General features: G+C 38.0%; 1 protein-coding gene across 1 annotated transcript in view; it reads right to left on the bottom strand.

Annotated features, from left to right (window-relative positions):
- Nucleotides 1-16,364, bottom strand: part of LHFPL1 (LHFPL tetraspan subfamily member 1) — a 90,551-nt gene that overhangs the window by 65,363 nt on the left and 8,824 nt on the right. Inside the window, exon 2 of the mRNA XM_037060166.1 lies at nucleotides 10,515-10,615. Within this exon, the coding sequence (XP_036916061.1) occupies nucleotides 10,515-10,615 (101 nt within the window). The remainder of the gene's footprint in view (nucleotides 1-10,514; nucleotides 10,616-16,364) is intronic.

Here is a 16,364-nt window from a genome sequence, read left to right on the forward strand (position 1 = left end):
ACCTTAGTTATTGTCTATGTGTCCTTTATACTTGTTCATTTGAGTCCATCCCCTTTTCCCCTATGATTCTCTCCCCTCTCCCCTCTGAACCCTGCCAGCCTGTTTCGTATTTGAGTGTCATTGGTCATATTTTGCTTGCTTGTTTGTTTTGTTGTTTAGATGCCCGTTAAAGGTGATATCATATGGTATTTGTCTTTCACCACCGGGCTTATTTCGCTCAGCATAATGCTTTCCAGTTCCATCCATGATGTGGCAAAGGGTAGGAGTTCCTTCTTTCTTTCTGCAGCATAGAATTCCATTGTGTAAATGTACCATAGCTTTTTGATCCAGTCATTGACTGATGGGCATCTAGGTTGCTTCCAACTCTTGGCTATCGCGAATTGTGCTGCTATGAACATCGGGGTGCATAGGTTCTTTTGGATTGGTGTTTTAGGGTTCTTAGGATATACTCCTAACAGTGGAATTACTGGGTCAAAAGGCACATTCATTTTTAGTTTTCTTAGAAAATTCCATACTGATTTCCATAGTGGTTGTACCAGTCTGCAATCCCACCAACAGTGAACTAGGGTCCCCTTTCCCCACAACCTCTCCAGCACTTGTTGTTTGTTTCTTTGTTTATGCTAGCCATTCTGACTGGTGTTAAGTGGTATCTCATTGTGGTTTTAATTTGCATCTCTCTCATAGCTAGCGATATTGAGCATCTTTTCATGTGTCTCTGGATCCTCTGTATGTCCTCCTTGGAGAAGTGTCTGTTCAAGTCCTTTCCCCATTTTTTAATTGGGTTGCTTGTCTTCTTTGAGTGGAGTTGAGTGAGTTCTTTGTATATTTTGAAGATTAAACCTTTGTCTGAGGTATCATTGGCAAATATGTTTTCCCAAGCTGTTGCTTCTCTTTTTATCTTGATACTGTTTTCCTTAGCCATGCAGAAGCTTTTAATTTTGATGAGATCCCATTTATTTATTCTTTCCTTTATGTCCCTTGCTCTAGGGGATATATCAGTAAAAATCTTGCTGCATGGAATATCCGATATTTTCCTGCAAATGTTCTCCTCTAGGACTTTAATGGTGTCATGGCTTATATTTAAGCCTTTTATCCACCTCGAATTTCTTTTGGTGTATGGTGTAAGTTGGTGCTTGAGTTTCATTTTTTTGCATGTAGCTGTCCAGTACTCCCAACACCATTTGTTGAAAAGGCTGTCTTTACTCCATTTTATGTTATTGCCCCCTTTGTCGAATCAACAAGGTATGAGGGAACAGTGCAGAGGCTGCAGGCCCTCCACTGGGCTGCACCAGGGCCCTGGCCGGGCCGCCCCAGTCTCTGAGAGCCAAGGGTGGGCAACAACAACCCTGGGAGAGAACTAGTCACCGGCACCCTCCCTATCTGGCAGGGCACACATTGGAAAACACCAGGAGAGATTGGTTTGCCTGTAGTGGCAGAGAGAGGAGTGGGCATTGGGAAGCAAACCAGAGGGCTCTGATAACCTCTGGAGTCCGGCTGCAGTTGCCGGCTTGGGAGAACTTAGAGCCACCTGTGCGTTCCCTGTAGCATGGGGTCAGAGCCAGGTTTGCCACAGACCCTGGGAGCCCTGGGCTACTAGCAAGCCCCTGGAAGAGAGCCAGTCACTAGCTGCCTCCCTACTCAGCTGGCGCAGACTGTGTATAGTTTTCTTTTAACATCATTTCTGGTCCTTTGCGTTTGAGCATATTAAGTCACTAGGTTTTATATTATAGTCTATTTCAATTCTCATATTTTGATCCTTCCTTCTCTTACCCAATTTTGCCTTCTCCTTTTTTCTTATTATTTTTGTTTTAAACTTTGCTTTATTTCTTGCAACAATTAGTTTCTATCCTGCACTTCTGGTATTTCTACCCCATCTAGCCTCTCAAAACAAATTTTCTTGTCAATGGTCACCTCTCACTGTTTTTCTTGGTCTTCTCCAAATTTACCAATTTTTGATCATTGGTTGTGGATATGGTAGTTGTTGAATATTTTTAAATTTTTATTTCTAGATATTCACTATATTTGTATTTAAAATCTCAAATTGTAGTGTTCTTCTCTTGTACTCTATTCTGCCTTCATCCAGCCCATTCATTTTTGTCCAAAATTTGAACTTTTTCCTGTTTTGGCCTGTTTTTTTTTCTCTTTCATCCTCACCTTTTTTGTCTTTTTGTCTCAAATTTTTAATTTTCCCTGTCTTACCCTGGTTTTCACTTGTCACTCTTAGTATTCCTTTGCCCTCTGTCATCTCAAAATCACTTCCTTTTCCTATAGACATCTCTTAAGCTTTTCCTTCTTTCTTTTCTCCTTCTTATTCCCATCCCACCTATATTAATTATACAACATTGAAATCATATTAAGAATTTTCTTAAACAACAATGGCTTGAAACTAAAAACCAACCTCAAGGAAAAAACTTAATAATATTCAAATATGTGGATAATAAATGCCATGTTATTAAACAATGAATGGGATAACAATGAGGAAATCAAAAAGTTTCTGGAAAAAATAAAAATGAACATATAAAAACCCCAAACCTATATATGGGACACAGCAAAGGCAGTCCTGAGAGGAAAATTCATAGCAATATAAGCCTACCTAAACACAAAAATTTTCAAATAAACACCTAACACTACGTCTACAAAAATGATAAACACAACAACAAAGAAAGACCAAAGTGAGTAGGAGGAAGGAAATAATCAAGATCAGAGAAGAATTAAATGACATAGAGACTAAAAGAAAAATCCAAAAGATCAATGAATCCAGGATCTGATTCTCTGAAAGGATGAACAAAATTAAAGACTTTTTCCTAGAATCACCAAGAAAAAAAGAGAGATGACCCAAATAAATAAAATCAGAAAAGGAACAAGAGAAATTACAACCGATATCAGAGAAATACAAAGGAATGTAGGAAATTACTACAAACAACTATATGACAAGAAATTTGAAAACCTGGGTGAAGTAAGTAGACAAATTTATAATATACAAAATTATAAATATATAATCCACAATAACTAAGTCAAGATGAAGCAGAAAGCCTGAATAGACCAATGTTAGCTAGTGAAATTGAAGAAGTAATAAAAAAACTGCTGGCACACTAAAGCCTTGGGCCAGAGAGATTCCCAAGATAATTTTAAAAAACATTTAAAGAACAGCTATCTTCCTCAAACTATTCCAAGAAATTGAAGGAGAAGATTCCCAAACTGTTTTTACAATGCTAGTATTATCCCAATTCCAAAACAAGATGAAAACACAAAAAAGAAAGAAAACTATAGGCCAATATCACTTATGAACATAGATACTAAAATTCTCAACAAAATATTGGCAAACCAGATCCAGCAATACATTAAAAAGATCATACACCATGATCAATGGGATCCATCACAGGGATGAAAGGATGGTACAATATATGCAAATAAATAAATGTAATTCATCTCATAAACAATATGAAAGATGAAAACCACATGATCATATGAATAGATGCTGGAAGATCATTTGATAAGGTACAACACCCATTCATGATAAAAAAAAACCACAGCAAAGTGGGAATACAGAGAGCATACCTCAACATAATAAAGTCCATATATAAGAAACCTACATTCAACGTGATACTCAACTGGAAAAATTAAAAAATTTTCCTCTAAGATCAGGCACAAGACAAAGGTGTCCACTTTCACTACTTTTATTTAACATAGTATTGGAGGTTCTAGTGACAGTGATAAGACAATAACAAGGCATAAAATTCACCTATACTGAAAAGGAGTAAGTAGAGGTGTCAATGTTTACAGACTACATGATAGTGTACATAGAAAACCCTATAAAGCTCACCAAAAAGTACATGACCTAATAAATGAATTTGTCAAAGCAGCAGAATAAAAATTCAATATTTAGAAATCAAAGGCATTTTTGTATATCAACAATGAAATATCAGAAAAAGATGTTAAGGGAAAATCTTATTTACTATAGCAACAACAAAAATAAAATACTTAGGAATAAATTTAACTAAGGTCGCAAAAGACCTGTACTCAGAAAATGACACAGCACTGAAGGAAGGTATTAGAGAAGACACAAATAAATGGAAGCATATACTGTGTTCATGGATCAGAAAAATTAAGATCATCAAAATGTCAATACTACCCAAAGCAATTTATAGATTCAATGTAATCCCTATAAAAATACCAATGACCTATTTCACAGATATATAACAAATATTCTTAAAATTTATATGAAATCATAAATAACCCCAAATACCCTCAGCAATTTTGAAAAAGAAGAACAAACTAGAAAGGATCACAATACCTGATATCAAACTATATTACAAAGCCATTGTAATCAAAACAGTTTGTTACTGGTATAAGAACAGACACATAGACCAATGGAACAGAATAAAGAGCCAAGAAAGAAACCCAAGTCTCTATGGTAAATTAATACTTGGCAAAGGGGGCACAAGCACAAAATGAAGTAAAAATTGCTTCTTCAGTAAATGGTGTTTGGAGATCTGGACAAATACATGCAAAAAATGAAACTAGACCACTAAATTATACCACACACCAAAATAAACTCAAAATGGATAAAAGACATAAATATAAGTCATAATACCATAAAAGTCCTAGACAAAAACATAGGCAGGAAAATTTCATATATTCCACTCAGTGATATTTTCACTGATACATCCCCTAGAGCAAAGTATATAAAGGAAAGAATAAACAAATGTGACTACATCAAACTAAAAGTTTTCTGCATGCTAAAGAAAACATCAACCAAATGAAAAGGGAACCAAATGCATGGGAAAACATATTTGCCAATGATACCTCAGACAAGGGTTTTGTCTCCAAAATATATAAAGAACTTGCAAGGCTCCACTCCAGGAAGACAAACAATCCAATTTAAAAATGGGCAAAGGCCCTGAACATACATTTCTCCAAGGCGTACATACAGATGACCCATAGACATATGAAAGGATGCTCAGCATTGCTAACCATAGAAGAAATGCAAATTCAAACCACAATAAGATACCACTTCACAGCAGTCAGAATGGCCATCATTAATCTATCAACAAACAACAAGTCCTGGCAAGGCTGTGGAGTAAAGGGAACCCCAGTACACTGTTGGTGGGAACGCAGACTGGTGCCTCCACTGTGGAAATTAGTATGGAATTTCCTCAGAAAACTAAAAATGGAACTGCCTTTTCACCCAGCAATCCCACCGCTATTATTACACCCCAAGTATCCTGAAATACCAACAAAAGAGCCTATACACCCCAATGCTCATAGCAGCACAATTTATAATAGCCAAGTGCTGGAAACAGCCTAAGTGCCCATCAGTAAATGAGTGGATTAAAATTGTGGTATGTTTACACAATGGAACACTACACAGCAGAAAGAAGGATGTATGGAACTGGAGAGTATTATGCTAGGTGAAATAAGCCAGGTGATGAAATACAAATACCTATGATCTCACCTATAAGTGGACCTAGTCAACAAAACAACCAGTAAGCAGAATAGAACCAGAGACATGGAAATAAAGAACAAACTGACAGTGACCAGAGGGGCTGGAGGAGGGGATAACAAGGTAAAGAATGGGAAGGGTCAAGTCAAGGAACTTGTTTTTTTGTTTTTTTTAAAAATATATTTTATTGATTATACCATTACAGTTGTTCATTTCCCCCTTCATTCCACTCCACCATGTACACTCCTCCCCCACCCTTCCCCCCTTTAGTTTATGACCACATGTCTCAAGTTCCTTTTTTTAAAGATTTTATTTATTTATCTTTAGAGGGGAAGGGAAGGAGAGAAGGAGAGAAATATCAATGTATGGTTGCTTCTCATGAGTCCCCTGCTGGGAACTGGCCTGCAACCCAGGCATGTGCCCTGACTGGGAATCGAACCACGACCCTTTGGTTCGCAGGCCCGCACTGAACCCACTGAGCTACACCAGCCAGGACTCAAGTTCTTTGGATTCTATATTTTCCCTACTATTCTTGCCCTCCCCCATATCTATTTTTTACCTACCCTCTATGCTACTTATTTTCTGTATCTTCTCCTCCCTTCTCCTCCTCCCACTCCCCTGTTGGTAACCCTCCATGTGTTCTTCATTTCTATGGTTCCACTCCTGATCTAGCTGTCTTCTTGGTTTGTTTTTGTTTTAGGTGTGGTTGTTAGTAACTGTGAGTTTGCTGTCCTTTCAATGTTCATATTTTTTAATCTTCTTTTTCTTAGGTAAGTCCCTTTAACATTTCATATAATAAGGGCTTGGTGATGATGAACTCCTTGAATGATCTTATTTGAGAAACACTTTATCTGCCCTTCCATTCTAAATGAAAGCTTTGCTGGATAGAGCAATCTTGGATGTAGGTCCTTGCCTTTCATGACTTGGAATACTTCCTTCCAGCTCCTTCTTGCCTTCTCTTTTGAGAAATCCGCTGATAGTCTGATGGGAACTCCTTTGTAGGTAACTGTCCCCTTATCTCTTGCTGCTTCTAGGATTATCTCCTTTATTTTTAATCTTGGCTAATGTAATTATGATGTGCCTTGGTGTGTTCCTTCTTAGGTCCAACTTCTTTGGGACTCTCTGAGATTTCTGGATTTCCTGGAAGTCTATGTCCTTTGCCAGACTGGGGAAGTTCTCCTTTATTATTTGTTCAAATGAGTTTTCCACTCGTGGCTGTTTCTTTTCCCCTTCTGGTACCCCTATAATTCGGATGTTGGAACGTTTAAAGATGTCCTGGAGGTTCCTAAGCCTCTCCTCATTTTTAAAATTCTTGTAACTTCACTTTTTCCTGTTTGGTCATTTCTTCCTTCCTTCTGGTCTATCCCTTTGATTTGAGTCCCAGTTTCCTTTCCATCACTATTGGTTTCCTGTGCATTTCCCTTCATTTCAATTAGTTTAGCCTTCATATATTCCTCTAATTTGTGGCTAAAATCAACCAGTTCTGTGAGCATCCTGGTCACCAGTGTCTTGAATTGTGCATCTGAGAGGTTCACTATTTCCTGGTCGCTTAGAGTTATCGGATCTGGGGCTTTGAGTTCTTCTTGAACCATATCTGGACTGTTCATGCTTGTTACGTTTGAGGAGCAGAGCCCTAGGTGTTCACCAGGGCCTGGCCACTCAGTTGTTGGGTTGTGATGCTGTATGTGGGGGCGGGGCCAAAAGAAAGCAATGGTGGGCCCCCTCTGCTACCTCCCACTGCCACCACGGGCAGCAAGGTCCGTCCCACTGTGTGCGAATGTGTGACCTCGGTCAGCCCACCACTGGGTTCGCCCGCTGGGGCCTGCACGGTCTGTCTCACTGCTCACTCCCCTGCTGGTTTATCTGGGTGCAAATGTGTGACTGAAGCCAGCCCGCTGCCCCCAGCCCTCACTGGGTCAGCCCGATGCGGGGCTGCCTGGGTGCAGGATCTTTCCTGCCCAACACGCTCTGCTGCTGGCTTCGTCCCTCTTACTGGTCCAGTTGAACGGTTTGTTGTTGTCGGACTTCCATATAGTTCAATTTTCTGTTCTTTAGCTTGGTCTTTGTTCTCCAAACCTTTGTTGTATTCAAACTTGGTTGTGGGAGAAAGCACAGTGTTTCCACCTATGCCTCCATCTTGGTGGAAGTCCTTCAAGGAACTTGTATAAAGGACCCATGGACAAGGACAATGGGGAAGTAAGGATTGTGAAATCAGTGTGTAGGCAAGTGAGGGGAGAGTAATGGGGCAAAAATGAGGACAAGTATAATTTAACAACAACAAAAAGCTTTTTTTGTGTAAATAAAACACTGTTAAATGGGTGTTTTCTCAATTATTCTTGACATGTATTTTTATTAAGATGTTGTTAATAGATACATTCTCATATAAGCTCTCATATTCTTATATAAGCTCTCATATTTTTATGGGAATATATTTTGCTGTCTGAAAAAATCCCTATATTTATGTAAAATGTTAATTTATAACATGTTCATGTTTAACTGATATTAAAATGTATAAAAATAATTGAAATAAAATATATCCTAAGAAATTCAGTAAAAATTTCATTAGAATTGATAAATTAATTCAGCAAGGTTGCAAAATGCAAGGTCAATATAGAAAAATTATTTGTATTTCTATGCAGTAACAATGAACTATCCAAAATAAAATTAACAAAACAAGTCCATTTACAATATCACTAAAAACAATTAAAAAACACTTAGGAATATATTTCACAAGAGAACAAGATTTTTACAATGAAAATTATAAAATATCATCAAAATAAATTAAAGATGACCTAACTCAGTGGACCATAATCCCATGCTCATGGACTGGAAAAAGATAATGTTTCTAAAGTAGCAATATTCTCAAACTAACTACTGTTTCAACACAATCTCTATCAAAATCTCAAGTGGCTCTTGTGGAGAAATTGACCAGATAAACTTCAAACTCACATGAAAATGCAAGATTAGCCAATACAGTCCTCGTGTTCTTGGATTTGGCAATATATGCTTAGATGTGACATCAAAGCACAATCAAGAAAATTTTAAAAACAGATAAAACTTGATTTCATCAATATTAAATAATGTTGTATTTTAAAGAATGTCATCAAAGAAGTGAAAATACAAGTTACAGAATGAGAAAAAATATTTGTAAATCATACATCTAAAAATAGTTTACTATCCAGAATTCAGAAAGAACTCTTACAGATAACAAAACAAGGCAAATAACTAATTTAAAAATAGGCAAAGAATTTGAATAAACATTTATTTAAAGAAGATACAGAAAAGAACAAGTATAAATTACCCATGGATGTGGATAACAGGGTGAGGATTGAGTGTGGGAGTGGGTGTTGTGTGGGGCAGGGGAAAGCAGTGGGGGGAAATTGGGACAACTGTAATAGAGGAATTTTTAAAAAATAGAGAAATTAGCCCTGGCTGGTGTAGCTCAGTGGATTGAGTGTGGGCCTGTGAACCAAAGGGTCATGGTTTGATTCCCAGTCAGGGCACATGCCTGGGTTGCAGGCCAGTTCCCAGCAGGGGACACATGAGAGGCAACCATACATTGATATTTCACTCCCTCTCTCCTTCCCCTCTAAAGATAAATAAATAAAATATTTTTTTAAAAATAGAGAAATTAAAGATACCAAAAATTATAGAAAAGAAATAGCCAGTAAGTATATGAAAAGATGTTCAATACCATGAGTAATTAGGAAAAAGCAAATTAAAAGCACAACATGCTATCAGTTCACACTCACTGGGATAGCTATAGTTTAAAAAATGGAAAGTAAATGTTGGTGAAGATTGGGGAAATTGGAACACTTGGAGATTTCTGGTAGATATATAAAGTGATGCAGTCACTTTGGAAAATAGCCTGTCAGTTCCTCAAATGCTTAAACATGGAGTCAACATTTGACTCAGAAATTCTGCACCTAGATAAATACACAAAAGAAATAAAACAATATATGCATACAAAAATGTGTACACAAATATTCATAGCATTATTATTATTCATAATAGTGAAAAATGGAGAAACCCAAAATTTATCAACTGATGACTGGATAAATGAGTTATATCCGTACAATGTAATATTATTCATCCATGAAAAGCAGACGTACTGATACATGCTACAATGTGGATGAACTTTGAAAACATTATTCTAAGTAAAAGAAGCCAAACACAAAAGCCACATATTACATGATTTCATTTGTATGAAATGTTTAGAATAAGCAAATATATATAGTAGTTGCTGGGGGCTGAGCTCAGGAGAAAATTGAGAGTGACTGTGAATGTGTAAGGGGTTTCTTTTGGGGTTATGAAAATATTCTGAAATTGAATAGTAGTGATTGCACAACCTTGTGAATATACTGAAAACCACTAATTGTACACTTTAAAGGGGAAAATTCTATAGAATGTGAATTATATATCAATAAACCTGTTTTTTAAAGCAGAATTATAGGTCTAACAACCAAGTAGGAAAAAATGTGCTAAATCTTTATTTTTTTCTACTCCAGATAGCAGGACCACTTGTCTTGCTTACATACTTGTCTTATCTTCTTTATAGCCCTTCCCTCATATTGTGTTTGTCCAGTGAACAACTCCATCCTCCCAAAATTGGTCAGGTGAGATAAAAAACAATCTGAGGCAACAGAGAGAAAGGGAAGTAATGGGGCATAAACTATAGGAGATGGGTTGCCTCATTGTTTCAAAGTTCTCTCTTACAATTGGGAATATTCGAGGAAGATTAGACATTTCCCTTCTAACTCTCTTCTATTGCAGTAGGTTGGGAAAATATTTTGGAAATATTTATATTTTGGAAATATAAAAATATATAAAGGATATATAAAGGATATATCCTTTATATAAAGGTGGAGAGAAATAGTTAAGGAAGTGAAACTGATGTACACCCCTTGTAAGTTAGCAAGGCCAGATGAATCTGGCCAAGCCACTACTTCTCACAACGTAACACAGTGAGAGAGACACAGGAAAGCACCACTAGCAAGCAGACACTTATTTAAGAGGTAAAGTAATTTGAAAAACAGATGAACTGACACTGCCATCCTGCCAGCCACCCTACCTAACTGAAATTGATTGGAGGCATTCCCACATGTTTGCATTATCTCTGGGTTATTCCATCCTAAGGGGTATAATGCACAGCCTGAGCTTATCAGCAGCCCCAGAAAAAAAACATACACATGGGTAGAAAAATGTCATAGGTCTTCTGTCACCCCAACATTCCCTCTGTATAAGCTCAGCTCAAATTCTGCTTCCTCTACTCAGTTTACCTCTCCCCTTTTACCCTAAATGTCTATAATACTACAAACTCAATAGAATTTCTTTGTCATGTCATAGGTGGTGAGTTGTAGTAGGTAGTAGAGGGAACAACTCATAAAAGGAAGTATTAGGAATTGAGACAGGACAATGTAATTTTCATAGCTGAAATGTTTTTGACAATGACTTACAAAGTTCAGGTAGCCCCTCCAACAAGACTTCTATCTTTGTCTGATTTACAAAGAATCACAATATAGAGACTACAGCTATTTCCTAAAATGTTAGCCTTTTCTAAGAGTCAAGTAGGCCCCTAGTAGTTTAAGGTAGGTCATGATTTCTGTAACTTGGAATCAGCTGCCAGACTGATATCTTCAGAAAGCCTGCACATTGCATAGGCTTGGCCTGATGAGCAGGGCACCACACTCCCTCTTCCAGAAACACTTTTTTTCTTCTGATAAATCATTCCAAATTCATTCTAAACATGCCCTCTTTCTTTAGCTTCCAGTACCTTCCACTGTGTCCCCAGTCTTCATCTTCATTTTGTTTAGATCATTTAGTCACTGGGAAACTTTGTGGGATCTTAGTGATAACCTTACCCTTCCAAGCATAAATACAAGTTTGGTACTTGACAACACTGCCTTCTAAGAAAAACTGCCTCATTTACAACTCTTGCGGCTGTCTAGGTTTACATTTTATAACCTCTGAACTTGTCACACCATGCCTTTGGTGACAGTATTGGACCTAGCATTGATATCTGACACAAATAAACAGAATTTATTGGCTGGCCAGTAATGGATGGCATCATAACCTGGCATGAAGACATGATATGGGCCAGACCCTTGTTCAGAAAGTTTTAATCAAGAAACACAGAAACGCTAGTTAGCTATCAGACAGAGAATAAGTTAAGAAAAAATTACCAGGAGGTAGAATAGAGTCTGTGTCAAGCTAAAGCCAAGTCAAATCTAAAGTTAAGAGTACACATAACTTTTAGGTAGGCTTAGAAAACTGACTGGTAGAGGGAGAGAATATAGTAGCATGAAGAAGACATACTATTGAAGACATGAAGAAGAAAAACTCCATGCTGCCCATGAAAGAGCAAGAGAGAATTCAGTGCTTCCCAGTGGCTTTTGTGGTCTACTTTCCTTATGTTATAATAAACCCTATCTTCACTGAGAGATCTCAAGTGGGTCTCCTACTTGCAACAAAGAGACTAATTACAAGAACACTATAGTTGACTGCTACACCAAAGGTCATGGAATGGTCTACTGCCACGAATATGGATGCAGAAACTAACACACAACACAACCTCTAGAGAGCAGATGTTTAATCAGTGATGAATAAATGACATATTTATAGGTTTCAGAGCTTTAAAGCTCAGCTGGACAGTGAAAGGCAGACCACTCCAGGGATTTCTGACTTCATCTTTATTTCTTTTTCCTCAAAGATAAAAATCCCATATATGCTCTGAGAAGGTAATAAGCCCATTTTGCCTTCAGATGAACCCTTTGGGAGAAAATCTCAACGTCCTCTCTAAACATACCTGAAACATGGCAACCAGATTTTCATACTCAATGAACCCAGAGAAAAACACAAAGACTTTAAGAAATAGCGAGAATCATTTAGGCCTTTACTTCTAGCCAAAATGGAAGCATAGGTAGTATACTGTGCCTCCTTGCACAACCAAGAGGACAAAAACAAATTTAAAAACAATAAACAAGAACTGCCAGGAAATCGAACTGTGTGGAAGTCTGTCAACCAAGGAGTTTAAGAGGAAACTATCATCCAGACTGGTAGGAGGGGTGGAGATGGTCAGGCAGGGTGGAGAGGAAAGGAGACAAGGCTGTGGCTGGTGAAATGGTAGGTGAGGTAGTGGCTAGCAGACAAGGAGGTCCCTCATTCATGTACAGATAAACCAGGAGGAACAACTGGGGAGTGACAGACCAGGCAATCCAGGGTCCAAGTGTGGGAAAAGAAAACCTTAAAACCTCTGGCTGTAAAATTCTGTGGGGGTTGCAGTGGTGGGAAAAACTCCCAGCCTCACAGGAGAGTTTCTTGGAGAGACCCATAGGGTCCTAGAACACACAGAAGCCCACCCACCCAGAATCAGCATCAGAAGGGCCAAATTTGCTTGTGGGCAGTAGGGAAGTGACTGAAAGCTGGCCAAAAGCAGAGCAAGTGGCCAGCTAGTTCTCTTAGAACCCTCCACATACTGTGCCTCAACACAGTGATGTGGGTTGACCCACCCTGGTGAATACCTAAGCTCCACTACTTACAATATAACAGGAGTACCAAGACAAAGGAAGATGGCCACAATGAAAGAGTAGATCAAGCCCCAGCTGGTGTGATTCAGTGGACTGAGCACCAACCTGAAAACCAAAGGGTCGACATTTTGACTCCCAGTCAGGGCACATGCCTGGGTTGTGGTCAGTTCAGGTCCCCAGTATGGGGCACATGAGAAGCAGCCACACATTTATGTTTCTCTCCCTCTCTTTCTCCTTTCCTTCTCCTCTGTCTAAAATAAATAAATTAAATACTTTTTAAAAATCTCAAAAAATAGATCAGATTTCCAAAAATAGAACTCAGCAATAAAGAGATAACCAACCTATCAGATGCACTGTTCACAACAGCAGTAATCAGGATGCTCACCGCAATGGTTGAGTGTGGTCACAAAGTAGAGGAAAAAGTGAAGGTTATGCAAACTGAAGTAAAGAAAAATATACGGAAAACAACAGTGAAGGGAAGGAAACCATCACTCAAATCAACAATTTGGAGTACAAGGAAGAAAGAAACATTCAACTTAAACAGAATGAAGAAACATAAGACAGAAACCTGTACTTGAACAAGAATTAAATAAAAATTATATTAAAAAAAAGAAATATACTCTTTTCCCCAAGTTAGTTGTGAAGAGCAGGCTATATTATGTACTAAGAGTACATTTCTTAGAAAAATAAATTTAATTGCTGCCTCTTGATTCAAAAAAAAAAAGAATTCAAAAAAGTGAGGACTGGCTTAGGAACCTCTGTGACAACTTTAAATATCCCAACATCTGAATCATAGGGGTGCCAGAAGGAGGGGGAAGAGCAAGAAATTGAAAACTTATTTGAATAAATAATGAAGAATTCCCCCAATTGGGCAAAGTAAATAGACTCCCAGGAAGTCCAGAAAGCTCAGAGAGTCACAAAGAATTTGGACCCAAAAAGGAACACACCAAGACACATCATAATTAAATTCCCCAAGACTAAAGAGGAGAACATCTTAAAAGCATCAAGAGAAAGAGACAGTTACCTACAAAGGAGTTCTCATAAGACTATCAGCTGATTTCTCAAAAGAAAACTTACAGACAAGAAGGGGCTGGAAACAAGTAGTTAATGTCATGAAAGGCAAGGACCTACATCCAAGATTACTCTATCCAGCAGATCTTATATTTAGAATGCCAGGGCAAATAAAGTTTTTCCCAGATAAGATCAAGTTAAAGGAGTTCATCACCACCAAGTCCTTATTATACAAAATGTTAAAGAGACTTATGTAAGAAAAAGAAGATCAAAACTATGAATAGTAAGATGGCAACAAACTCATGACTATCAACAACTGAACGTAAAATTACAAAAACAAAGCAAACAACTAGAACAGGAACAGAATCACAGAAATGGAGATCACATGCAGGGTTATTAGTGAGAGGAGAAGAAGGGAGATTGGGGGAAAGGTACAGAGAATAAGAACAAATGACAGGTACAAAGTTGACAGGGAGAAGTTAAGCATAGTATAGGAAGTGGAGAAGCCAAAGAACTTATAGGTATGACCCATGGACATGAACTAAGAGGTGGGGAATGCTTGTATGAAGGGGCACAGGGCAGAGGTGGGTAAAAGGTAAAAAAAATGGGACAACCATAATAGGATAATCAATAGAATATATATTTTAAAGATGCATTTAAAGAGGAAAACAGAAAGAATATTCTGACAGTGAGAGAGAGGGTTTAGAAACAATAAAAAAAATGGTTAAGGTTAGAAATTCCCTTCAGTGGAATGCATTCTTTTTTTCCACATTTTTATTGTGTTTAAGTACAGTTGTCTCCATTCCCCCCCATCCCCTCCTCAAGTCATCTCCACTTCCAAACCTTGATCCTACTAGCCTTTGGCTTTGTCCGTGCATTCTTATCTGTCTCATCATCTTAAAGGAAAAGGAACTGGTCACCTGAAGACTTTTCTAAGCTTTGAAATTTATCCAGTGACAATGGAACAACACTTCTGATTTTTTCTTAACACAGATAAACTGAAACCCTGTGATATAAAGAAGTATGACCCAGAGTGTATGAGCTCAGAATTTGCACAATGGGTTAGGGGGAAAAAATGGAGATGAAATCTAGGCCTTTTCCTGTTTCCAGTATATGCCTTTTGAGGGAAGAGTTAATAAAAAGTGAGCTTTCTCACATAGATGAGGAAGAAAAGCACCCAAGTTTATAAAAGAAGAGTAGTTCAGCTTTCCAAGCTCCACATTCAGATCCCTGGGACTGGCATGAACTTCTGACTTCTCAAGGAGCCAGTAGTGCTGGCCAAATGCCGACACAGCAGGAGAAACCTTCCACATTCTTCATCCCCTTTGCTTTTCAGATATTACCATGCCAAGGAACTCAGGCCAGGGAATACCTCCTCAAAGAAGCCTTTTCTTACCAATTCCAACCCTCAGACAAAGTTACACATTCTCTCTCTCTCTTCCCATAGCAACATTTGCTTACTCTTGTGATTAAAATATCCAGTGATATATATCCTTCACAACCGTTTGTTGTCTGTATCTCTCACTAGAGTGTGTGTTTCTTGAAGGGAGCAACCATATTTATCCTCAACTGTGTATCCTTATTACCTGGTATATAATAAGTGCTCAGTAAGTGTTTTTCAGTGTTCTCTGCATACCCTACAGATAGCTTCCTTTACTTGCACTACCAGGTGGAAAGCCTCCTGAAGGAATCTCCATGGCAGAGATGGCAGGTCATCCTAAATATCTGATACAACCACAGAACTTGAGAGTAGGAAAGACCTTTGGAAATTACCTACGTTAACCCTTTCCCATTATAGATGTGAATTTTGAGACCCAGAGAGGGAAAGTGATTTACCCAAGGTCACATAGTCACTGAAAATATTTTTCTCACTAATCACAGAGATCATCAACTCTTAGAAGTTCTGCACTTTCAGAGACAGGTGTCCAGAAATGACCACCTTCTGGCAACAATGTCTCTTGCAGACAGTAGGAATCTTACTGTTATTAGATCCTGAGAGCACACCATGCTGGCTTAAGAGAATGATACTGTATTTTATACTTGAAAGCTACTAAGAGAATACTTCTGAAATATTCTTACCACAAAAAGGTAATTATGTGAGGTGATGGATGTGTTAACTAAACTTATTGTGATAATCATTTCACAATATGTATATATACATGTATCAAATAATCACACTCATATACCTTAAACTTACACAATCTCATATGTCAGTTTTATTTCAATAACACTGTGGGGAAAAGAGAGAGAACGGGTTCTGTAGACAGTCTATACCTGAGTTCAAATTCCAGCTCTGCCATTTGGAAAGTGTGTGACTTTGAGCAAGTTACTTAATATGTCTGTACTTCAGTTCCTCATCTTTAAAATGGGAATACTCATACTCT

Source organism: Sturnira hondurensis, unplaced genomic scaffold (assembly GCF_014824575.4).
Source record: "Sturnira hondurensis isolate 20B ecotype Veracruz unplaced genomic scaffold, ASM1482457v3 Scaffold0011391, whole genome shotgun sequence".
Taxonomy (NCBI): domain Eukaryota; kingdom Metazoa; phylum Chordata; class Mammalia; order Chiroptera; family Phyllostomidae; genus Sturnira; species Sturnira hondurensis.